This window comes from Dunckerocampus dactyliophorus, chromosome 10 (assembly GCF_027744805.1).
Source record: "Dunckerocampus dactyliophorus isolate RoL2022-P2 chromosome 10, RoL_Ddac_1.1, whole genome shotgun sequence".
NCBI classification, from domain to species: Eukaryota; Metazoa; Chordata; class Actinopteri; order Syngnathiformes; family Syngnathidae; genus Dunckerocampus; species Dunckerocampus dactyliophorus.
The window spans coordinates 17,962,958-17,988,183 of record NC_072828.1 but is presented as its reverse complement, the minus strand read 5'-3'; the positions used below and the strand labels follow the sequence as shown (position 1 = coordinate 17,988,183).

General features: G+C 40.4%; 1 protein-coding gene across 4 annotated transcripts in view; it reads right to left on the bottom strand.

Moving 5' to 3' along the window:
- Positions 1–25,226, bottom strand: part of adcy1a (adenylate cyclase 1a) — a 57,932-nt gene that overhangs the window by 24,720 nt on the left and 7,986 nt on the right. For all 4 annotated transcript variants that reach the window (XR_008572687.1, XM_054789647.1, XM_054789646.1 and 1 more), the window contains exons 3-8: positions 24,150–24,268; positions 13,866–13,977; positions 6,098–6,225; positions 2,879–3,037; positions 2,184–2,325; positions 629–784 (exon numbers count right to left, since the gene is read on the bottom strand). Coding sequence is in view for 3 of the 4 variants with exons in the window: in XM_054789647.1 (XP_054645622.1) it covers positions 629–784; positions 2,184–2,325; positions 2,879–3,037; positions 6,098–6,225; positions 13,866–13,977; positions 24,150–24,268 (816 nt within the window). In the remaining variant the exon portion in view is untranslated. The remainder of the gene's footprint in view (positions 1–628; positions 785–2,183; positions 2,326–2,878; positions 3,038–6,097; positions 6,226–13,865; positions 13,978–24,149; positions 24,269–25,226) is intronic.

Sequence of the window (25,226 nt, the reverse complement as noted above, 5' to 3'; positions counted from 1 at the left end):
TGACTCTGTGGTGGCCTCAGCCATCTTCTATGCTGTGGGCTGCTGGAGAGGGGGCAGCACGGACAGGGACAGGAGCAGGATCAATAGACTGATCAGGAGAGCGAGCTCTGTCCTGGACGGTCCTCTGGACTCCGTGGAGGAAGTGGGGAAGAGAAGGATGTTGGCTAAGCTGACATCCATCATGGACAACACCTCTCATCCGCTACATGACACTGTTGTTTCCCTGGGCAGCTCCTTCAGCAGCAGACTGTTACACCCACGGTGTAAGAAGGAGAGGTTCCGCAGGTCCTTCATACCGACCGCTATCAGGCTCTACAACACCTGAACCATTTTGTATTCACTATGTCTATGCATTGCATGCATTGTCTATGACTATGCATTCTTTACTTGTGTACATACTTGTGTATCTTGCTTGCTGCTGTAACAGAGGAATTTCCCTGCTGTGGGATTAATAAAGTACTACTACTACTACTACTTAATTTTGTAACAACATACTGCTGTGGCGATTACAGTATGTCACCTGTTTACACGTAATAGCCACATCTGAGTTGTGAGATTTAAGATGCAGACAAAAAGCTAGAAATAGGGGAATTTACATATGACAAAATATGCTACACATGCTACACACCTTGTCATCATCCTCGCAGGTCATGACATTGGAGAAGGGGATCTCAGCCTTGAACATCTTCCTGCAGTGCATGAGCTGAACCAGCAGGTAGCACACTGTCTTGAACTTCATCCTCTTAGCTGGTTTGATGTCAGACAGAATTAAACCGGGAAAGATCTGGAAAAAAATGCACAAGCTAGTTAGCGATGTCAAAAAGCTACAATAATCTCATTTAAGGTGACACGCAGGGAACAACTGGTTTTCTTTTAAATATGCTGTGAAATGATATACTGCATATACAGCAATCCGTTGTTTATTGTGGTTAATTGGTTCCAGACCCAACTGTGATGAGTGAATTTCTGCGAAGTAGGATTCCTTATTTATAAATCAAATATTTTCGTAGTTAGCTAACATTACTGACACCACTGACACCTAGTGACCTGTGTAGAATACTACATAGCATCCATCACTAAAATGTGCTTAAATACTGTATGCATGTTTTTTTTAATAGTTTTTTTTATATATATTATATATTTGCATTAACATTTGGACTGGGGCAGCTGTTGAACTGAAAAAAAGTGTTGCACGTCTCACCCAATGGAGCTAACGAGTAACGCTGGGAACACTGATTGGAGGTAGGATTGCAAGGTTTATAGTGTGCGCACTTAATGTGTGGTCCTGATCCTGCCTCGAGCACTGCCACGTCCATATGTTCCATATGTTACAACGTGAACATGTGCGGCTTAAGAGACAAATGCAGCCTATTTATGTACAAAACATTTTTGCTTTTTAAATATAATGTGTGCAGCCTTTCTTCAGGTGCGCTAAATAGTCCAGAATTTACCATATCTTTCAAAGTGTTTTCTGTATGAAAAAATATAGTTGTAAAACTATAAAAACATGTTTTGCGTTAACATTTTTGACCTTCTGCAACAGATGTATTGGATTTACATTATTTGTTATGGGAAAAATGTATTCAGTTAGAGATATGTTTCAGTTAGAGTCCAACCTTCTGGAATGGATTAATGACCCTAACCAAGGTTCCACTATAAATGGAACATCACATTTCAGAAATGTGTTCTTGGTCTGTGGTCTGTGGTATATCCCACATAAGATTCCTTCAAGCAGAAATGGGTCTGGGTTCTTTTGTGTTAAATAGTGTTTAAAAGTATAATTGTTTTAGCTTTTTAAATAAGACTCAGTGTCACCTAACCTACCACAACCTTCATAATTATAGAGACTAGGCTAGCATAAACCAACATCTCCTAAAAAAAACAAGGCCAACCTTTTATAGTCTATGTGGTCTCATCCCATTCATACATCTAAAGTAGAAATCTGTTGTAGTTTTGCTGTAAACGATGCCTGAGCAATATTAAAACCACCCGTGCATGTGTGTACTGTGCACATGTACATGTTGGGGTGATATCCTGATACAAGCCGTGTGTGCCAGCTTAACACATGGCCTGCCTCTCTGCCTGTCCCAGCGGATTACCTACTACATAACTGACAGATGTGTTACCAAGTGAAAAAGGGAGAAGATGCAAAAAAAATAAATAAATATACAAGTCAGCTGTACTTTGCGTCTGTGTGATGGCACGATGAAAAACGTCTCTATGTGATGTTTCTGAAGAAAGGCGTGTCTCTTGTGGCCGAAGCCCGGTTCCACCTCATAATCACCATTCAAACACTCCAGGGTGGTCCTTGTGATGTGCACCTTGCTGAGAGCACAAGCAGAGAGAATTGGAAACAGCAGTTAATGATAAAACTAAGGCCACTTACACAAATATCACTTTAATATCCCATTAGCTTGCTAAAAATTCTAACAGTGAAGTTCATTTTTTAAATACTTTTTGTAATCAATCCACTCACACTCACATAGAATAGTTTGTAAAATACATTGTGTGTAGGTAGGTGATGTGCACAGAGGAATAACCCATTCAAATAGAGAAAATCCCAAATAAATTCAAATTTGTGCAGCTAATTCTTGTTTTAAAAATCATTGACGATATACTGTACATTGTATAATCACTCCACAACGGAAAAAGAACAGTACAAACTAATGTAAGGCTACAAATGAATATAAAACTCATGCCCATTATGAGTTTATACAGTAAACTGCTGACTGCAACTATGATCCCAGTAACTTTCAATGTAGCTAGTTGAAAAATCAGCATAACGTGTATAGAAAGCATACTCTGTACTGTCACTGAATGTCTGTTGCATTTGCTCTATGGTTGTCTTGTTTCTGTGGTAGTAACAGTGAGTACTGACCCAGGCAGTCCTCCGGCCTCCATCACATTCGCCAATGTGACATCGTTTGACCAGACGTCATACTGCCATTTCCTGAGGCCCAGCACGCCACACAGCACCCGTCCTGTGTGTAGGCCAACACGCATATTCAAATCTACCTCTGTTGCCTCCACCACTGACCTATGAGAAGATGTATGTGTTGAAAGGGACAACCATGTTAACCTTTTAATGAGCACTTACTGTACATGCAGCTTAGAAGAAGCAAGGTTGAGGATGTGTCTTTCTTTTTCTAAGAAACATACATTGAGGGATGGCCGCAATACATTAACACATTCATCTGTGGTCTTGCCAAGGCAGTGGATTCATGGAAGATCCACTCCACAAATTTTCAATGGGATTAAGGTCTGAACAGGTCTCCAGGGTCTGAACATGCTTCATCTTGAGCCGCTCATTTGTTGCATTTGCTGTAAGTTTTGGGTCATTCTCATGCTAAAAGACCCATCAGTGACCCATTGTCAGTATTCTGGCTGAGGCCAGGAGGTTTTCCATCCAAGATTCTACAGTACATGGCCCTGTTCATCGGCCCCTCAATGCGGTAAAGTCGTCCTGTACCTTGAGAAGAAAAACAAAGTCCAAAACAAAATTCCATGTTTGGGAGAAGTGATGGTGTTCTTGGGGTTATATTTAGCATTTCCACAGGCGGGACGGGCCTGTACATGTGCCTTCTTGAGCAGGTGGACCTTGCGGGCACTGCAGGATTTCAGTCCATTGCGGCAAAGTGTGTTACTAACGTTTTTCTTAGTGACTGTGGTCCCAGCTCCCGTGAGATCATTTGCAAGCTTATCCCATGTAATTCTGGGCTGATCTTTCACTTTTCTCCGAATCATGTTTGCCCCACTAGGTGAGAACTTGCATGGAGCTCCAGAGCAAGAATGACTGACTGTTAACTTGTATTTCTATCAATTTTCAAATCACAATCTATCTCACCAAACTTTTTGCTGAAGGAGCAGGACTAATTTGTGTACTTCATGTGCACAATTGGTCTTTTTCCATAGGAGACATGGCATGGCTCCTTTTTGTGACTGACTCCAAATCAGCCCTTCCAGTAGCTATAAAATGGCATTGCTGGATAGACAATATGTCTCTCCTATTTTTGCTTCTGACAGTCCAAATATGTTGACAAGCACATGGAAGATTCTCTCTCCCTGTCTTCTGTCGTTGCATGCATGAATTCTTGACTTATTTGACTTGACTTGACTTACGTAATGTTGTGTCAGCCTGCACGTGCCTTTCAAACATGTTGAAAAGGACGTACAAATACCAGCCGCAAAAGGGTTTCAGATTGATAAATCACATTGTGGGTGCTAAATTATTACATTTGCATGTCATTATACCGGTACTAGTATTTTGTGTGTTATGCTAATCTGCATATATTTTGCATATTCATAAAGGTAAACACACAAAATGGACGGAAAGTGCTATTTTGCTCATTCGACAGATCCTCACTGCGCACACACTATCAACTTTTCACGTGTGTTTATGCATGCAAGCCTTCCATAGATCAGGAATTATGAGTTTAGTTGAGTTTATTTGGAAACCAAACATTTTTCAAGCAGATTACCAAAAACAGCAGAGCACTCTTGTCAGAAAGACTCATCTACAATACTTATATGAAACATGAGCACACATCTTTCCCTTTTCTGTGTGTTCTAAAGAGAGAAAAACAGTTTTCATGAGCGAACTAACAATGCATGTCATGGGACACACCTATTTAGACTATCGAGCTCTCTAAAAAACCTCCAACAAGGTTTTATGGTTTTATATTTGTGACCATGCAGTAACAGGTACATTCATAAAAATGTAGTATTTTGCCGTATTTGGATCATTTTAAACATTACCGGAACTTCTTCCCTGGGCGCATTCATGTCACAGAGCCCACTGATAGGATCTAACACTACTTCTGTCAACAATAACGGCATAGAAAGTACGTGTCTGTTTGCAACTACTAATCATGGCAGACTTTGTGAGAGCCGCCCCTGACGATTACAAATTTTGGAGGATCTAGAACCTTATCTTTTTGGGCTTGAATATATGGAGGATGAGCTACAGGTTTTAGAAGCTGAGCCCACAAGAAGAGAGAGTGAAAGTTAGTAGCAGGTGGGGGGCAGTCATTACACCATCAATACTTGGTGGTGTAAATGTGGAGCTTGCCAAGCCATGCCAACAGAAGTGGATTGTTTCTGCTGCACTGAGTGGCATACAGTGTTACCATCCATGGAAAGGCTTCGTGCCCTGCAACCAGTCTAGGGTGTACCCTGCCACTCGCCCAAAAGTCAGCTGGTAGGCTCTAGCAGACTCCCGCGACCCTAGTGAGGACAAGCGGCATAGAAAATGGATGGAAAGGCTTCGTGTGTATGGCGAGAAGGACATTTCTCCAAGAGATTGCATCACAACGAACAAAAAATTGTTAGCACTAACAAACCGTGCCATGATATTGTCTGTGATACGTGGAGCACATAGCACATGATATCACAACACAGTCCATCTAGCCGTGTACAAACACAACATGGAATTTGGGCTAATACTTTACAGATAATTCGGTTGTCTATTTGGAGTTGTTCATATCCTTGTTCTTGTTTCCTAGTCTGTAGAGATTGGTGTCGTATCACGTTGTTTTGAAGTGGGCCCGTTACCTCTCGGTAGTGACCTGAGGCGCTGTGTCCCTACGCCAGAAAAATAGCTCTTCATGTTAGCTGCCACAATAACAGCTTGGTTCAGCTTGTAGCTTGGTTCATATACAGGTCAGCTATGTAATTAGAACACTGTTGTCGTTTTGGGGAAGATTTTTTGAGAGCTTTATCGAAATAGATGTGTCCCCTTAGAACACACAGAAAAGCGAAAGACGTGTGGTCATGTTTCACATAAGGATAGTGGATGATAGGCAAAATTTAAAAAAAAAAGTGCAGTTTTCCTTTAAGAACAGCAGATCACTCCTGTCATGTAGTGGATCTTTGACTAGTATAAACAAATTCACTGTGCATTAGCCATTTCTTGAGGTAAAAATGTTAAGGTATGGTACACCCTCGCAGTGACGGCATTCACAAAAGAAAAAGAAAGCAAAGTCATAAAACTGGAATTATTTTACTTATAATGGCAATTTGCGTCGGTTTGCGTGTGTTTGTTTTAGTGTGTGAATGTGGAAGGAACATGTGTGTGCATATATGTGTAGATGTGACTCACGCTATGGTGTCAATCATGTCCAGGCCCATTTCGACACAGCAGTGGGCATGGTCTGCCTTGGGTTGGGTCAGTCCTGATACGCAGTAATAACAGTCCCCAAGGATCTTTATACGCCTGCAGTGATTCTCCTAAAGACAGAGAGATACGTCACATTGATTTGACTTCAACTCCTATAAACTAAATACAGTACCTGTAAGGTAAAAAGTAAAAATGTCAGTTGAAAATAGTACTGATGATTATTGACATATAGGGGTGTAAAAATGAAAGCAATGTGAAATAAAATATATTAGGATGTTTATTTAAAGACAAAGCTTTGTGTTATTATTAGTTGTTAAAGTTTTTAAAGTTTTAGTACTCATCATTTCTTCAAGGTTGGCAGGTCTGAAATTGTGTTAAAAGTAGATCACACAGTTACACATACACTTAATATTGTTCAGCTCCCATTATGCATTCATTTTCAAAAATGTACATATGTTCAATAGATGGCCACTGTTAACAATATTAGATATCTAGAGATATTTAAATTTAGTTTGTTTTGTAGGTTTATTGCAAACAACTTCAGGCTTATAAACTTTGCAAATAAATACAATTTACATTAAGAGTTTAATCATTTCTAGTAAATCTATTTATAACCATTTGTGATTTTAAGAGCTGAAATGTATTCACAGTGTATTTTAAGAACAATTTAAATTTTTTAAATTGCTTAATTTTTGTTTTTATTTTACTTTGGCTATATCAAATTTGAGTGACTGCACGCAAAGAGCATACGGTAGCGTCTGTGCTCATGGAAATCATCAGTGTGCGTGCTTGGGGGGGACTGTATGTGTGTGCTTGTAGTTGAGCCGAACTCTAATTGTGCCGACACGCTCTTGAAGTAGAATCCCACCCACACATTTCCAGACAGATCTGCTATTTGTCGCAGTGCACGTTTTGCACAAACTGGGCTGATGACACACACATACACACAAACATACTGTATATGCAAAGAGGCGAGATGGGGGGGGGGGGAAATGAAAGAACAACAATAGAATAAAACTACAGCAGGAGGTGAACATTATTGGTTACAAAATAAAATAATGTGACCAATGAGACTGGCCAAAGAACTGAGCACAATCAAGACAAAGGAGACAAAGTCATGGGGGGGGGGGGGACAAGATAAACCGACTATTTATCTCCAAACAGCCATCCTTTTTCTATTAGGGTCACAGATGAGCCGGAGCCTATCCCAGCTGACTTCGGGTGATAGCAGGGTATTCCTTGGACTGGTCGCCAGCCAATGGCAGGACACATACAGACAAACAACCATTCACACTCACATTCACACCTATGGACAATGTAGGACAATGGACAATGTCTCCAATTAGCCCACCCACACGCAGGGAGAGCAAACGCTGCACAGAGATGCCCAAACGGAGATTCAAACCTTTGATCTGCTGACATGTGCAGTCTACATGTTAATCACTAGGCTACAGTGCAGCCCTTTCTCCAAACAGTTTTAAAACGTTGCCATTATAGCAAGTCTCCAGTTTTCTCCAGGAAAAATCGGGTTTTGCCCTTTTTTCCCCAATGGTAACACGGGGCTAGTGACAGGCATTACAAAAGCCCTATTATGCACGAGTAGCATGTGATGTGATTCATTCCTATTGACAGAGAGATAGATGGGCATGAAGACGGAGAAGGCATCCTTGCCAAAAAACATTGTTAGAGACTATAGGATGTTGTTGGAGAACAGGGTTGTTTGCTCTTTCCTCGCATTTAAAATCAACCACACTGGTGCAGACCCCAAATACACTTCTTCTCACAAAATCTGTGACTTATGTGTACAAGTTGCTTGTGAATGCCGGAGACCCACAGGATGAGTACATCTACATCGTTTTACGTGCTTCCTCCAGTTTGGGTACAATATGGAACACATCTCATCCTGTTATTAATGCACAGCGTGAGTCCATCTGTATTATTAATATATTTTTTTAAATCACAAAACATCCTTCCTTGAGGAAAAGACAGGAGACAGAGCTGGAGGTAGCAGAGATGAAGATGCTGAAGTTCTCTCTGGGAGTGACCAGGAAGGATAGGATCAGGAATGAGTACATCAGAGGGACAGCACATGTTAGAGGTTTTGGAGATAAAGTCAGAAAGGCCAGACTGAGATGGTTTGGACATGTCCAGAGGAGAGATAGGGAATGTACAGTATAGGTAGAAGGATGCTGAGTTTTGAAACAGGCAGGAGGTCTAGAGGAAGACCAAAGAGGAGATTTATGGATGTAGTGAAAGAGGACATGAAGGTAGTTGGTGTGCGAGAAGAGGATGCAGAAGACAGGGTTAGATGGAGGCAATTGATTCGCTGTGGCGACCCCTGAAGGGAAAAGCCGAACGGAAAAGAAGAAGAAGACAAAACATCCTTCCTTGTCAGCATCCTTTTAGCGAACAAAAGCAACCAGAAGTTACAACGCCCGTCTATGATGTCATCAGCAGCGGACTGTCAAAAATGTTAACACAACACACGTTTTTATTGTTTTATAATAATGGTTTTACATGCATCAAACAATTCTAAATGCATATAAATGGTGAATGAAAGGGCTACATGAACTTTCACAGTGCTCATGACACCAAAAAACTTCGGAAAAAACAACATAATGAAAGTACTCACTTAAAAAACATTTTTGATGCATATTGCTGTCATAGATAAATTAAAAACTATGAAATACCAGTGAAATGAAGTGGTGATTTTGACCCCACCCCCACCACGTTTTTGAACTGGTGCCATCTTGGCTTTCATGTCATGACCAGAACACATTCCAGGAACCAGATTGAAACACATGCAGCCATGAACTCACAGCAAAGCCAAGAAAGTAACATATTCACAACAATAACACAATAATAACATTCACAGATATTGGGTTGAGCTAACTATGATATAACACACAAAAGAATGGCCACAAGTATGTTTTTTTTTTTACTGTCAGTAACACTGACTGCTACAGTATATGCACACTGCAAAATAAAAGACCAGTGAGCAGTGATCGCTGCTTAGTTAGCCCTGGAATGAAACCCTGTATTATTAGTCTAAGATTCGCAGAATAGATCTAGTAAAAAAGATCTCTCTGACGCCTTCAGAGTTGCGCTGGACATCAAGGTGACAGCTCAGGCTTTTAGCTTGATCCCTAGTGCCCTCCACTATCATTCAGTGCAACATGGTTCGAGCCGTGGGAGTGCTCAGGGCCGGACGAGATGGGTAACACCTTGTGTTTCTAGTAACACTGGCAGCTAAGATGACCTTACGTATTGTTTACTGTAATTTCTGGTGTATAAGCTGCTACTTTTTTTCTCACGCTTTGAACCCTGCGGCTTATACAGTGATGCGGCTCATTTACGGCTAAAAGAACTACAGTGATTAGAGTGCAGCACTTTAAAAGTATTAATTTAACCAAAAGTTAAAAAAAAAAACTTTCTGTGTAACATCTTTCTGTGTACTAAATATCCCATGTCCCATTATTATACCACCCTTGTTTCTTCAGTTTCTTGTTCATTTTAATGCCTGACACAACTAAAGTTACATTTGTTTGAACAAATATAACAATGAGAACAAAAATACATAAGAGTATTATGTATACATAAGAGTATTGGCAGTACAATGCTATAGCTATTCATGTAAGAACTTAAGTGATTGGTGGTTATTATCAAGAAAACCATGGAAGTTGGTAGATATCAGCTCTTAAATGAAACACTTATGAGCTATATTTGTTTTCATCATTATATTTGTCCAAACAAATTTACCCAAGCATTAAAATGGATCAATAAACTGAAAAAAACAAGGGTGGTCTAATTATTTTTTCCATGACTATATATATTTATATGTACAAATCTTTTTTTTTCTCTTGAAATTTAGTGGGCGCGGCTTATATACCAGTGCGCTGGGGTGCGGCTTATATACTGGTGAGCTGGTAATTATTATACCATCCTGTATTGCTGATTTAGCATGCATTTATGCATTTATGCAGTTATGCATTTATGCATTTATGCATTTATGCGAGGGCAAAATACTCCTTTGAGGAAAAAATGTGTATGGTAGCATCCAGATGCCCTACACTTCTGTCACAGCTGTTTTGAAGGTAAATGTCTTCTTTGCTAATACTACAAGGTATGTCAATTAGGCCGCAGCTTCTCGCACATGCACACAACTTTTCCATATAATGGATTACTGTCGGCTGGAGCACTAATCGCTCGCTACATATCACCTTGTCTCTAGATCTTTCCCTTCCTCCGTCTCTATATCTGTATTAAGCCATGACTGATTACTGGCATGCAAAATGAAGTCAAGGGGATAATCCTTCTGATCATGTGACTTTTGTGTGGCTGTAGAGAGCAAGTGTAAACTGTGTAGAGATCACTTGGCTCCGAGGTCAAGCGGGTCACATAGCATACGAGTGCCATGAGTGGGATAGACTGAATATAAATAGAAAGTACCCCATTATATTCTAGCAACAAGTACATTTCTATCCAATAAGTTCTTTACTTATTCCCTTCACTATGGCTTGTATTATACTACTTTGTACAACCTCATACCAGAAGAGTGCCCATGATTTTTTTTCTCCAGTAAAACTTAAAAATTTTTGAGTGAAAGTGACAAGATGGTAAGAACTAGAGATGTTAATTAAAAATATTCACTGTTTTATGTGTTTTTAACAGGACCCTGGTTATTTAGACTGGTTATTATACTTGCATAATCTAGAGCAGGGACGTTCAACTCATTTTAGTTCGGGAGCCGCATACAGCTGTTGTGGTGGCCATCATAGGCACCAACCCAAGGAACTGCTCAGTGGCTGTCAATGTCACATTAACGCCGCAAATAAATACAACCAGTTGAGCAAAAAAACAAGAAAAGATTTGCCTTTGTGTTTCAATTAGCGCACCAAATCTGCCGATAGTTCTGAAATCCTCTCTGCCACAGTATTCCTTGTCAGGCTAAAGCGTGTTGCTTCTCAAGACACACAATTTCTGTAGCAATCATCATGTATGTTAAGATCGATCAGATATTCAGATCGATCACTTTGATACATTTTGTGCATAAAAGATGCTCAAACCAATCCAATGTAAGTCAGTATATGCAAAGTTATTTGAACACGAGTGTAATGTATCATTAATAATAAATGAATTCTGTTTTTAGAATACGCTGAGGGCCAAAAATGGCCGTACTTTGGACATCACTGGTTTACAGCATTTCTTTTTAGGTAACAGACAAGTACAACTGTAAGAAATTGTAATAGTTTTGAATTATTATTTTATTTTTAGTAAATACAGTTTGTCATTGCCTGAAGTCCAGTGTAAATAGTTCCACCTTGTGGCCCCGTTCCCCATTTCAGCTGAGCAATGCCGGCACACTGCGTGGGTCTCATCTTTGTCCGTTTACATAGTTGACACTGAGAAGGCAAACAGGAGATTTTAAGAAGAGGGTCTCCAGGCTTTGGATTTCCTTTGGCACTATCACTAGCCATGACTCCTGCTAGACAAAGGCTGGACTGCACTGTATTTGCTTACCAAGTACAGGCATGCTGACGAGGCACACTTCCTGTTCGCTGCTGTTAATGCAAATGGCAAATATATACAGCTGTGTACCAAACCGAAACATCACAAATGCATATACTAATACACCCTCATTGGATAACTATTCATTCAGAAGAAGTGTCAATCCTTATTAACTAATAAAGATCCCAAATTATGATACCATAAAAGATGATTACCAGTTTTTGAGGTACAGTATTCTCTTCAGTGGAGTTAACTAATTTTACTGGTGAAGCCTTGTCGGAATCACTGCTAAGGTTAAGATTGTTGTTGTTGAGTCTATTTCTGGCAGGCTGCACCAAGCGGGTGCCTTCACTCTGGCCACTCCATCTGTTTGACCAGAGTCACTGTTTCGGCACACTGTATGGTATGACATGCATCTATGTTTTCATGTATGCATGTGTGTGTCATGCAGCATTTATTAGATACAGTTGTCTGGTTGCAGATAACCTTACAGTCACCTAATCTTCTTTCCCAGAGAAGAACTCTATAGAAGCTTATTGATGTACAATGTCTGCTCCCAATACTCACTACTTTTATCAAGTCAACAGAGTCCATCAGAGTCCCAACAGTGCTCGCACGCCCCTCTCTTTCTCACACGCACACACACACACACAACCTAATCTCACAAGCTCTTATCTCCTCCCTCTCTCTAAAAATCAGTTTACTCATCTCTCCCCTCCGAACCCTTCCATTTACTTCGCCTTCTTGACCTTCATCTGCTCTTCCTCTATTTCAGTCAGCCTCTCCAGGCTGCAGGATCAATATGGTGCAGCATATTAAATGAGCTGCGGGATTCAACAATATGTTTTGTTTTGTCCATCGAAACTCTAACATGAAGTTATCTTTATCGTGGTCAATCATTTCCAGACCGAACTGTGAGAAGTGAATTTTCACAAGTGTGGGACTCCTTATACAGTATGTTATTGGAGCCCTCTAGAAATGAACTAACACCCCTATAGTCACCTTTACACTCGTATTACCAAATATAGTAGACATAATAACAGTAAATAAGCCATTTAAGACATAAATAAGACTCGTGCTCGTGTGTGTTGCTATAAATGTGGAAGTGACGTCGGAGGTTCAGAGTTGCTTTTCACCTTGCGGTGGGTTATGGCTGCAACAGTAGCCCATGTTTTTCTTAGGGATTATTGTGCCTGTTGTGAGATAATTCAAACCTGCAATAATAGCCTGCTGTTCCGGCAATCAAATGTGGTGATTGTGTGTCTCACCAAACATTACAGGAATATTACTGACACCAAGTAAGCGGTGCAGAATACCACGTCAGTGTTTTTGAATGCATTTTTTGAATAGCTTATATTTGTAATTTTGTTCATTTAGCCATTTTTATGATTGAAAATGATTTAATTTAGGCCAACAATATGTAACATTAGCTTGAATATGCATATGTTTTGACTAATAGGCCGTATTCAACCATCAAAGAGGATGATTTATGATAGAGTGAAGCCGTAAAATTCGAACCGCAAAGTGGCGAAGGACGGCTGTGTATGATATTTTTTTTTACATTTCAGCCAAAAAAATCCCAGAATATTAAGGAGTTAGTTTGCAATAGGGGGTTAAATAATTTTGAGTGCTACTATTTCTACCTACTGAAGTGACACTGTTGACATATGCTGTTATACTGTACTACAAGGGTAGAATCCTGGGATTGTTTCAAGTAAGAATGCAAATTTATCAGGGATTTTTTTTAAATGAAAGAATGACTTGGTCTTATTTTAACAAGCTGGCAATATTGGATCATGCGGCCTCCTCATGCACTTATTTGAACTGAAAAAGGCTGGAAATTATGGAACTGGTCCTCCGCTGTAAGAGCTTCCACTCTTCCGGGAATATTTTTTATAAGATTTTGAAATATGTGGGATTTTTTTCTCTATTGAAAAGAAGAACATTTGTGAGGTCAGAGGTTCCTGATGCCTTCCTTGTCATCTTCATTTTAGCCCATCGCAGCTCTATGTGGGCCAGTCAAATTCTTTCACACCAAACACATTCAACCACATCCTCGTGGACTTTGGTATAAAAGAGGTAATAAAGCTGGGACAGAAAATAGTTCCCACAGGATTTGCAGCATAGAATTGTCTAAAAAGTGGTCTATTCAACCTCTTATCTTAAAAATATTGCACATACTGTATAAGCCCTTTCAACCATCATTGGAGGGATTATTGGAACATAAAAAACACCCACTTACTGTAGCAAGCTCATCAAACTTCCCAAAAAGCTCATTGAGGAGTTTGACCAATTCCTGAGCAGTACACTGGGACGCCAAGCTGGTGAACCCCACAATATCTGCAAATAAGATGCTGCAAAGACAGAGAGAAAAAAAAGATTAAAACGCCTTGTCATCACACCAAATTTTGTATTGCGTTGATGCACACACAAAAAGCTGAATTAGCGTCACAACGGATGTTTTTCCTATTGTTGACAAAAATGTATTCACAGATCATCCTGCTGTAAAGACATGGACAATCAGTGAGTACCAAACTTGATAAGTGAAAGCGCCATTTAGTGGTAGCCTACCATCACTAAATAAATTACAGGTTTGAAATGAATGCTGCTGGCGAAACGGTGAGTACGGCTCAGGAAGGCGATGAAAGCTACTTGGCCCTAATTTCATTTCCTCAGGGAGAGGCCAGGTGGCAACAAAACAAGATGTTATGGATCTCACTGACAAAGTTCGACTGCAGACAGCTCTGAGAGGAGTAAAAAAAAAGAAAAAGAGAATTGCCTCCTTCAATCCTTTTTTGTGATGAAATTATTTATGTCACTATGTCACAGATGTTTGATGCTCAGAGAAATCTTTGTTTTTTTTTTTCCGACAATGATTGAATGAGACAGTATCACACAAGGGTGCAACGGTAAACATAAATCACTGTTTGGTATATACCACAGCTGGGGCGTAGCACCAGATTCTGGGCCCCCATACAAAAGCCCCCCTGTGTTCAGCAAGTTGCCATTCTGCATGACATACAGTATATCAATCTAACATTGTTTAAAGGAAATCAATCGATTGCATCAATATTGGGAAATAAAGCATTGGATTCACGGCAGGCTTTATATAGATGTGTTTTTTCAGCACTTTTAATGATAAAGACGTTAATCGTTACTCACGTAACAGTTTGATTTGGTGCAAATCGATTAGTCATGCCTGTTGAGTGGGGCGCACAGATGACATCATGTAAAGGCGACTGTTACAGTGTGGTTGGCACATGTGGAGTTGAATAAACGGAGCCGACACGTCTTCTCCAAAGAGCACAAGTTTGTGCGTTTTTGTCCTGTAAAGAGTGACTCAAGATGCCCTAGACCTCGGATACTACACTCAGTTCAGTCTGCCTGTGATGTCATCGCCACGCTTTATACTGGATTTATACTGAGTGTTGGACCACATTGAGTCATACAAGTGCTTCATTCATTGTTAATTCAACCTGCAGTGTTGGTTGCACTTGATTCAAATAAAATGTGAATGCATTTGCCATTAATTGTTAGTTTACATTCATAATTAATTTATACCTGATTCCCTTCCAAGAAAACAATGGGAATCTAGGAAACTTCACCTGCACTGTCCAATATCCAGGTATTTATTTCACAGTTATACTGGTTGAATTTTTGGCTAAAAAGTTACTGAATCAATTTAAAATTACTGAATCATTTCGGATGGCATCGTTCTAAATGAACCAATATTGTCCTTGAATCGTATCGGCAACCACGAATCCTGATACGAATCGAATCGTTATTAAAACAAAACCTTACACCCCTAGTTGTGACGTCACCATTTTAGGCACGTTTCACAGAGCCTTTTATAGTGTTGAGGTCAGTATGGGATCAAAATGACATACTATCTACCTCCACCCAAAGTCCACCCAGATGGTTCATGCCAATCTTTTAAAGCCATACTACACTACACAAAACAGACAAATCTGCACAGTCCGTAGCATTAGTTGCTGCGGTAAAATGTACTACCAATGATCAGCTTTATGATTGTAAACCTCTTGATGAGTGTCTTTGTCATGGCCGGTTAAAACATTCAGAGAGCCGCCCAAGCACAGAGTCAATAATAGTGACTCAGTGATTGGGCATCTACCCAAAAAAGAAAGTGCTCTAATAGTTATGCGTGTCTTTTTAATGTTGTTCCAACTCAAACCTGGATAGCGCATGACATTGATCATGGTGAGGCCAAACCCATCCAACGTTTGTGTCAGAACAAAAACAAAAAGTAACGGATGCGGAAATAAACCACATGCTTGACAATAATATTGCTGAACCTTCAATTTCCAGCTGGGCATCTCCCTGCTTACTTGTCAGTCCTAGGTTTTGCACTGACTATGGCAAGATTAATGCAGTGACAAAGGCTGATCTTTGTCCACTACCACTGATTGAAGAGTGTGTAGATCGGATAGGTCCAACTAACTTTGTTAGAAAATTTGATCTACTAAAGGGAGGTTGGCAGATTCTTTTGTCTAAGAGAACCAAAGAAATAACTTCTTTCATAACTCCTTCTGATCCATTTTCTTATAAGGTCATGAGCTGTGGTTTGCAACTTTCTAGCGTTTAATGACCTCGGTTGTGTCAGGGTTGCTATTTTGATTATGTGGTTGTGTCTCGTGACACCTGGAAGGCACATTTCTTACTCATTGAAGTTTTGTTTAACCGCCTGAGGGAAGGTACACCGACTATTAATTTAGCAAAATTTGAGTTTGCCAAAGCTATAATTACTGATCTTGGTAAGGTGTTGACGTGGGGGTGCTAAGGTGGCCTGTTCAGGCTAAAGCAACAGCCATTAATGAGTACCCTGTGATGAGTTTGTTTTTTTGGTGTTCCTTCAGGAGACGGATGACATTTTTGTTACTGGATTGACAGCTACGTATAAGGCTCAATGGATCGAGTCTGTTTGTTGTATTTTCCGTTTGTGACAAAAAATGTTAGTTTGTGGGTTGAGTGTACATGGACGCATTGATCTGTACTCAACGTTCTTTTTAGGAGGTGGGTGTGCGTGCCGCCAGGATTGCTTGGCTGCTCTCTCTGTCTTTTGCTTTTTCTCTCTCTCTCCAGGATATTGCAGGACCTAAAGTGGAGGGACTAATCAGGTAAACTCCCTACACCTGGGCCTCTGTAGTTAAAATCTGATTCTGCTTACACTCAGGGGCGACTGAGGTAGACACGGAGTTGGACTTGTGGCTGCTGGCCTCCCATTGCAGTTTGAGCTCTTGTTTAGATTTTGTATTACTTGCTGGTTGCTAAAAAATAATAAATAGATAATAAATGCTAAGTCCAGTCTCCCTGTTTTGTAGTTGTCGCTGCCTTAGAGCCAGGTCGTCACAATTTACAGTCGCAATGGACAGATTTTATTGGCTGAGTAATATCATGTGCAATTGGTCAGTGAATTTCCTGACCAATAATGGTAAATGCAATGATGGTAAATGGTCTTTCACTTGTATAGCGCTTTTCCACCTTCAATGCACTCAAAGCGCTTTGACGCTGTTAGCATATTTACCTACTGATGACGCCCCAGTACCGTGAGGTCTCAAAGAGCTGTTCCAGTCAAAATAGAAGCTCCCTGTCAAAACTTCCATCCATCTATTTCTATGCCGCATATCCTAATTAGGGTCGCGGGGGTATCCTGGAGCCTATCCCAGCTGACTTCGGGAGGGAGGCGGGCTACACCCTGGACCGTTCGCCAGCCAGTCGCAAGGCACATATAGACAAACAATCATTCACACTCCCATTCATACCTATGGACAATTAAGAGTCTCCAATTAACCTAACACGCATGTTTGGTTTTTTTGGAATGTGGGAGGAAACTGGAGTACCCGGAGAAACCCAGATCTTCCCGACCTCCTGACTGTGTGGCCAACATGCTAACCACTCGGCCCCCGTCAAAACTTAAAATACAATAATTTCTTGACTATGGGTCCAGGGTCTTATCTATAAAGCTCACTGAGTGTGTGTACATTGATACAAGCGTTGCATAGCAATTACCATAGCAACACAAATGCAATGTTACCTCCTGTAGGGGGGGCTTGCAGTTTTAAAAGGTTAAATTATGTTGGCCTAATTTTAGCAACATATCTCAACAGGTTTTCAACTATGGCCTCTGGCATTATTTGATATTTGGCAGACACTAGAATGAAAATAATGGTGGTTTGGGGTTCATTCTGTTTGTGTGAACCAAGTCTCTCTCTGAATCATGGCCGAGTATGTAATCATGCTTGTTTTGGCAGCACAGAATAGCTGTTTGTGTGCCTGATGAATGAAAAGCTGAGACCATCACTGCAGCTCGACAGAAGAGCCCTACTGTGTGATTTGTCTTTGAATGCCATTGCGCTGCAGGTCAGGCTGTTTGTATGGTGAATGTGGAAGGTAAGGTGAGAGGTTAGCAATAGCAATGGGTAGAAAGATGGAGGAGAGGGGGAGCAGAGCAAAATAGCTGTGCTTGGGGTCACATCAAACCGGGGCCAAATCAGGAAGATACTATGCCCCTGCAATATAAAGCTGAGTGTGTGGTGTGTGTTTACATTAGTGTGTAGCAGGTCCAATGAGATAGAACCTTATATGGACTGTGATGTTTGGACCAGGGTAGCAAGTGGTAGCAAGAGCAGAGATGTTCCTGAACTGTAAAGGAGTGGGAGCTAAGCAGACAGGCAGAGAGAAAAAAAGATACAGACACGGTGGAAAGGCTTGTCTCTTGATAGGAGTGCTGTTGACATTCCACCTGGCCTCCACTCCCACATCCACTAATGCTGAAGCACCTTACTTATTCTCTTTAGAGCTTTGTAGCAATGTAATCAGCTCAAAGTCAGGCCAGACTCTCACACACTAATATGCTCTTCATTGCAGGTCGAACTTGTTTGCTGAAAATGCTGATGAAATTCACACGCCAGGGACTGCCAACAATGATACGTGGTTATAGCTGTTTAAATGTGTTATTATTTTCTTTCAATTAATGAGCGAGAACACAACGATCCTCGAATGGCATAAACGCTGGATGAATCGGTAAACTTCCAGTCTAATTTCGTTGTTTAATTGCTTTTGGATTTTATATCCGTGAAGTGATGGATGAGATGAAGTCATCCATCTGTTAGTTACTCTTAGACTGACTGTATTGTTCATTCAAACTTTGCAAAATGTTTTCATCGTTATCGTCCCAAGGGAAAAAATATGACTGTGCTATTGTCTTCCAGTTGTATTTGATTGGACAGTTAAACCAAACTTTAAGTAGCCCACTTTTGTGAGGATAGTTTGATGTAAACTGATTTGACCCTATGGAAACCATGCATGGTATGGTTTCATTGATTTTGAACATGCATACAGGTTCCATTGGGATACTTCATGACAATTCACAATTCCACATGTTAGAAAAGGAGTAGGAAGAAGCGGAGCTTATTGAATTCCACCCCCTCTTTGTTTCTCATCGATTACTAATACATTTGTTCACTTCCTGTATTCAAGAAGTACTCTTTACCAAATCTGAAATAATGTAACAAAACGATCAGATCTATAACAATGTGTTACGGTAGACTTAGGGTTTGTAGATATATATATATATATATATATATATATATATATATATATATATATAATAAAAAGCAGTTGTTTCTAACATATTTTTTTTTAGAAAAATCCTTTTTCCTTTGCTGTTGTCTGGGTCCACTTCCAGGTTTTCCTGTCCTGCAGTCTTTCATGTTGTATTATGAGTGTCATTGAATGTAGATGCATGGGTTCCTAATTACAGTACTCCTTGTGCCCTTGCAACATGGTAGTGATGTCAAATGTCGATGAACGCAATACTTCCAGCTGCACCGTTCTTTGTTTGTGGCTTGTATCTTCCATTTTCCTCATTGTCGTGGTGATGTGATCTTTAATATTTATCCAGATCCTTGATATCTTTGACAACAAGCACTCTGGCCTCTTCTGGTCCTCCATTTAGCTTGATGTAGTTTTTGCAGTTGGCTCTCCAAGTATCTTGAATCTGACATCAAGTCGCATGCTTTCTTCGCGATGTCAGCGTTGCGTTTTGTCAGATGCTCATTCATGTAGACTGTTTGTACCTCTCAGCTTGCGGAAGTGATGTCATTGGTTCAGAGGTTACGGGATGATTGTGCCTGTTGTGAGATTTTCAAACCTGCAATAAAAGCCTGTTGTTCCCGTGATAGATCCTTGTCTCTCTCCCCGAACATTACAGTAAAATTATACTGGATAACTGACACCTAGTGACCAGTGTAGAATACTACATATCATCACAATGTCTTTCAATGCGTCTTCTGAATTCCTTTATATTTGTATTTAAGTTTAGTGAGCTATTTTAAAGTGCCGAGGCATTACTATTCTACTTTATTACTATTTACTATTACAATTTTCCTGGAATACTATTATTTTGGCCGCACGGTGGTCTAGTGGTTAGCACGTTACAATACACGTTAGCAATACAGGAACAGCCTGGAGATCGGGAAGACCTGGGTTCGATTCTCCCTTGGGGCATTTCTGTGTGGAGTTTGCATGTTCTCCCCGTGTGCGTGTGGTTTTTCTCCGGGCACTCTGGCTTCCTCCCACATTCCCAAAAACATGCAGGTGAGGTTAATTGGCGACGCTAAATTGCCCATAGGTATGACTGTGAGTGTGAATGGTTGTTTGTCTATATGTGCCCTGCGATTGGGTGGCGACCAGTCCAGGGTGTACCCCGCCTGTCGCCCGAAGTCAGCTGGGATAGGTTCCAGCATGCCCCCGTGACCCTAATGAGGATGAAGCGGTATAGAAAATGGAATGAAAACTTCCTTCCATCCATTTTCTGTGCTACTTCTCCTCATTGCGGTCGCTGGGGTACCCTGGATTGGTCGGTATATAGCATCTCATTTTTATCCTATTGTTGTCAGAATGTTGTCATGTTGTGTATGTTCAGTTCTGTGGTTGGGAAAGGAGCTCTACGCTTTCCCAACAGCCATAAAAGTCTAAAAAGCGTCGAGATTCTGCCAGAGTAACAGTGAAAACGGCAAAACAAAAACAAGCGTAACATATGAGAACAGTCATCCAACTGCTATCCAGAGCTGGATATCTAGAAAGTTTTTGAACATGTCCAAAGTTAGGAACGGCAAGCGCTGTCTGCCAACATAGAGACACGTCTGTAAACCAACTGAAAAACGAATACAGAAGTTCCAAAAACGTACCCCTTTGTTTTTCAGAAAGAATCGTTAACCGGTGCAGTTGGACACGGCTTTAAGCAAACTACTGATAACGTATTTTATTCTCTGTGACTGTGACAGTATTTTACTGAAACACATTATCAGTGATGTACGGTCATGGTAAAACACTAATAATGATTTTAAAAATGTATATGCATATTTAACCACTGGTCTGTGTCATAAATGTCTTTGGTCACACTGTCTAATACGGTACACAAAAATACAGTAGTTACTGAGGAACTAATGAAGAACTAATGAGGAACTAATGACTAAGGCACATACATTTAGACTACTTACTGAGGAACTAATGAAGAAGAACCGATGGAAGAACTTATGAGGAACTAATTAGTAGAGTAGTTACTGAGGAACTAAGTCACATAAATTTAAAGTAATTACTGAGGAACTAATGAAAAACTAATGAGTAGTGGTTTGGGTTAGGTAGGTTCATGAACCTAAGTAGGTTCATCCTCATTAATTACTGTAATTTTGTGTACCTTATTGTAAAGTGTTGCCATGTCTTTTCTGTATAATTCCAATCATTTTTATCATTTACTCAGTGGAAACTGTGGGATTTGCGCTTTTCCCAATTAAATATCCAGCAGATACATGAGGTAAGGCAGTTCACTTCTGAATGCACAATCCCTCACAAACCAGGTTGCGTGGTGCAGGCACGTTTCCATTTCTCAGCATGTTGCCAGTATTTTTGCAGAAAGATATACATATTATATACACCATGACTTTCTATAGCCTGTGTAATGTTTTTAATGTAAGTGTGTGACATCATTATTCTTGCTTATCGGACAATAAACTGCAGAGAAAAGTCATCAGGTGAGGCAGGCAGTACTCACCAGCCACGACCCTCACTGCACTCTCTGCACATTGCGGAAAAAATATTTGTATTGGTATTTTTACATCCATTTTTCCGTCAATTTAAATTAATCAGCATGCCAGTTATGTACATATTATTTTTGGTGAAGTCCACTTTCTGTTTTAGCAAGACAAACCATACAAGCATAGCTGGATGACTTTGGTGTGGAAGAACATGACTTCGCTGCATTAGAGCTCCTAACCTCAAACTCTGATGAAAGTGGTAATTTTCATCCAGGCCCAGTCTTCCAACACCAGACCTCTGACCTCACAAATGTTCTTCTGGATGAACGAGCAGAAATGTCCACTCCAAAATGTTCTAAAACCTTTCTAAGAACGGGCATCGTTAGTTAGACCTACTCCGAATTGTCTTCTTTCTCGGTCTGTGGTTGGATGAAGCGTGTCCCAATTATTTTGCTGAAATAACTTGTAGTGACTGTGGTTGTGTTTTGTTTCCAATAAATTCCAGGGTTGTTCCGTGCTTCAAGAAGCCAAACAAGCCCAGATGGAGTTCAGGCACTTTTACTGCTGCAGTGACAGAGACTGTGCTGATTTCAGCAACTTGAACATCTGCGCCGTGTCTTCAAATAGAAAACTTCTGTCGGTACCCTTCAATAGCTATACTGTGTACTTAGTTTCCAAGTGCACAAATGTTGAAAGTGTTGTGGTGTCCCAAATCGATTTACTGTCGTTACGCGTTTATGACGGTCGCAATATTTACCTGCTTCTTCTTATTATTACTTTCACTACTTTCCACCGCTGCAGGTCGCTCCTCAACTGTCATTATGTCAAGTTAGTCTCTCCCCTTCCGCTAGGTAGACAAGATGGCAACTTTTGAGTGTGGTAACTGTAACTGGCCTTTTTGAGTGCACTGCGTTTTGCCGTACATCTCAGCATGACTGCACGTATGCACTCAAAAGACGAATTAAGACACAACATTGCGGTGCTGGGGATTTTATAATCATATGTATATACTGTATGTCAGTAGCGGGCCATGCATTTAGTACCTGTGCCTTCAGCGGGGAATTGACCGACTTAACGTGTAATTATACTCCTGTGCCACAGCGCCAGTGTAAACCATGTCGGCTGGTCCCGCCCCCTCCGGTGGAACTTGAGGTACACCTCCAAAAAAATTGTAACCTCCCAGAGCTGTGATTGGTCGGCGTTTCTTCATACGTCATTTCTGGGTTTACTTTAAATGTCCACCATAACAAAAGAAACAGAGCAAATTGAGGAGCGTCTGAACAAACAAAAAACCTATATAACACTGTAGCGTGCTGATATAGTCCCACAGAGTCCGACGCTGTTTTTAAGTTTTATAGCCAGCATTAAAGCCAACTGTAGTGCAGTTCCAACACTGTCAACTCGCACACACGACTCTTCCTCTCCACGCAGCGACATAACGAATAACATTCACAGCGAGGTGCATTCACAAACAACAGAATTCAGAACAGCTATGTTGCAACACAAACGGGTCATTACAATACGTTTGTTTTCTGTAAATGTTGGAAGCCAGCTAGTCAAAAAGAAAAGAGTTGTGTTTGCTCACTGTCAGGAAAACACTGCCCTTAGAGTTTTAGTGGAGAATTGCACTTTAAGCGCTCGCCCCCGGCAGCAAAGCTATAAAGAGCCGGCGTGCTGACAACGCTCTAGCATAATCCACATCTTAATGCCACCAGTATCACTGTTATAAACCATCAATAATATACAAAAAGGCAATATTACAAAATTACAATATTACATCTCCCAATATATTTCTCATATTGGGAGATGAATAATTAGGACAATAGTTAACCATCTATCTTCGAATACATCGTTCCTGTGGAAGCTGCCTGTAAATATGGCCCTCGGCCAAATGTAACAAGCGTCAGACAACTCCAAACCTCGACAGTACAACATCATCTGGAGCAGTTCAGAATCAATATTTATCTAATAACATGACAAAAACATACAAAAATGTCATAAAATCACCATACTCACCAGAGATGCTTATTACTTAACATCCACTGTCCATTACAAAATCCATTTTCCTTTCCTGATCACTACAGACTATTTTGTACTGATCAATCAAACAGAGGACAGAAAAATGCTGATGTTATTGTGGCCACCTAGCTGGCCCTGTGAGGCAAATCTGAACTCTGATAGGTTAAAGGAACATCCCAAGTTTGTAACATCCGCCAGCACTACTGAGTCTGAAGGTCCCGGGCAGATTAGATTGACTACACAAAGAATCTTACATCTGATTGGACAAAAAAAAAATCTAACACATACTACAGGAATCAGGCCCACCACTAATTAAGTCTACTTCATTGCTTTATCTTCTTTGCATTGCTATTCTTGACCTTGATGCCTCAGCAGGAGACATCTGGATCAAAACACACCAGGTTCCTTCTCTGTACACCTTATGGTCCACAGTTGTCATGACATCGCCATACCTGACATTGTCATGACGTTGGATGTAGATCTTGTGAAAGATCCTCTCGGGCGGCTTCAGGAAGTCCTCCTTCATCTCCATGGCAACATTCCTCGGCAGTAGACTCATCAGCAGACGCTCCTGAAAAGGGAAGGGGATATAAATATCAACAACTCTTCTCTGTTAGAACATTTGTTGAGCACTATCAACAATAAGAATATCTTCATGAACTTGTATTATTACAACTTGTATTATTTTTATATGTGTAACGGGTAATTATGTGGCCCCAGTATGTTTGGTGTACAGTCTGAGTAAATCAATGATGACTAATTCAAGGCAAGTCATTTGTATATTAGAGGATAAAACAATCAAACCTCTGCCACCTGAGTCACCACGATAATGTTTTGTCATCGTAGACATCTGCAAAACTATGAATACAATAATCGTGCTAAACACATCCGCTTTAAGGGCAAAATGATACGGTAAACCCAATGTTTATCTGTATTTGTTCGATAACAAATTTAAAAAAATCCTCAGCCAATCCATTCAGAAACCACTTCAGCATGTTTATACTTAACACATTCATCATTTTAGTTGCATGAAATGAGCAAAATAGTGTCACACTCTACATTGGCGTGATATATTTTATCTAGTGTTCTCCCTTTCTACCGGTTATGTTTTTGTTCTTCCTTTTAGAAACCCGTTTCCGATGCCGAGTCCCAACTGGCCCCATCATCTTACCTCCGGTTCTTTTAAATCGTAAATTGTAATCCAAAGCGAGTTGACTATTATCTTGTAATTCTTCCACTTCTGAATTATTGCACCAGTCGTGTTCTTTCTTACCAAGTTTTCAAGACGGTTTTTGAGTCCCTTCCAGCCATGTGCAGGTCTACAATATTGTTCTTGAGGTTCCTGTTCCTATGACAGCTCTTTGGTCTTGCCCATGGTGGTGCAAAGGTTTGAATGGAAGATACCGTTTCTGTCTTTTATCCACATAACGAGCTGAGATTAGTCGTACTTTCCTAAATGGAGTGGACTAATTTGTGTGCTTGAAGGGCACATCGCAGGTGAACAACAGGGGATCAAACACGTATTTCAC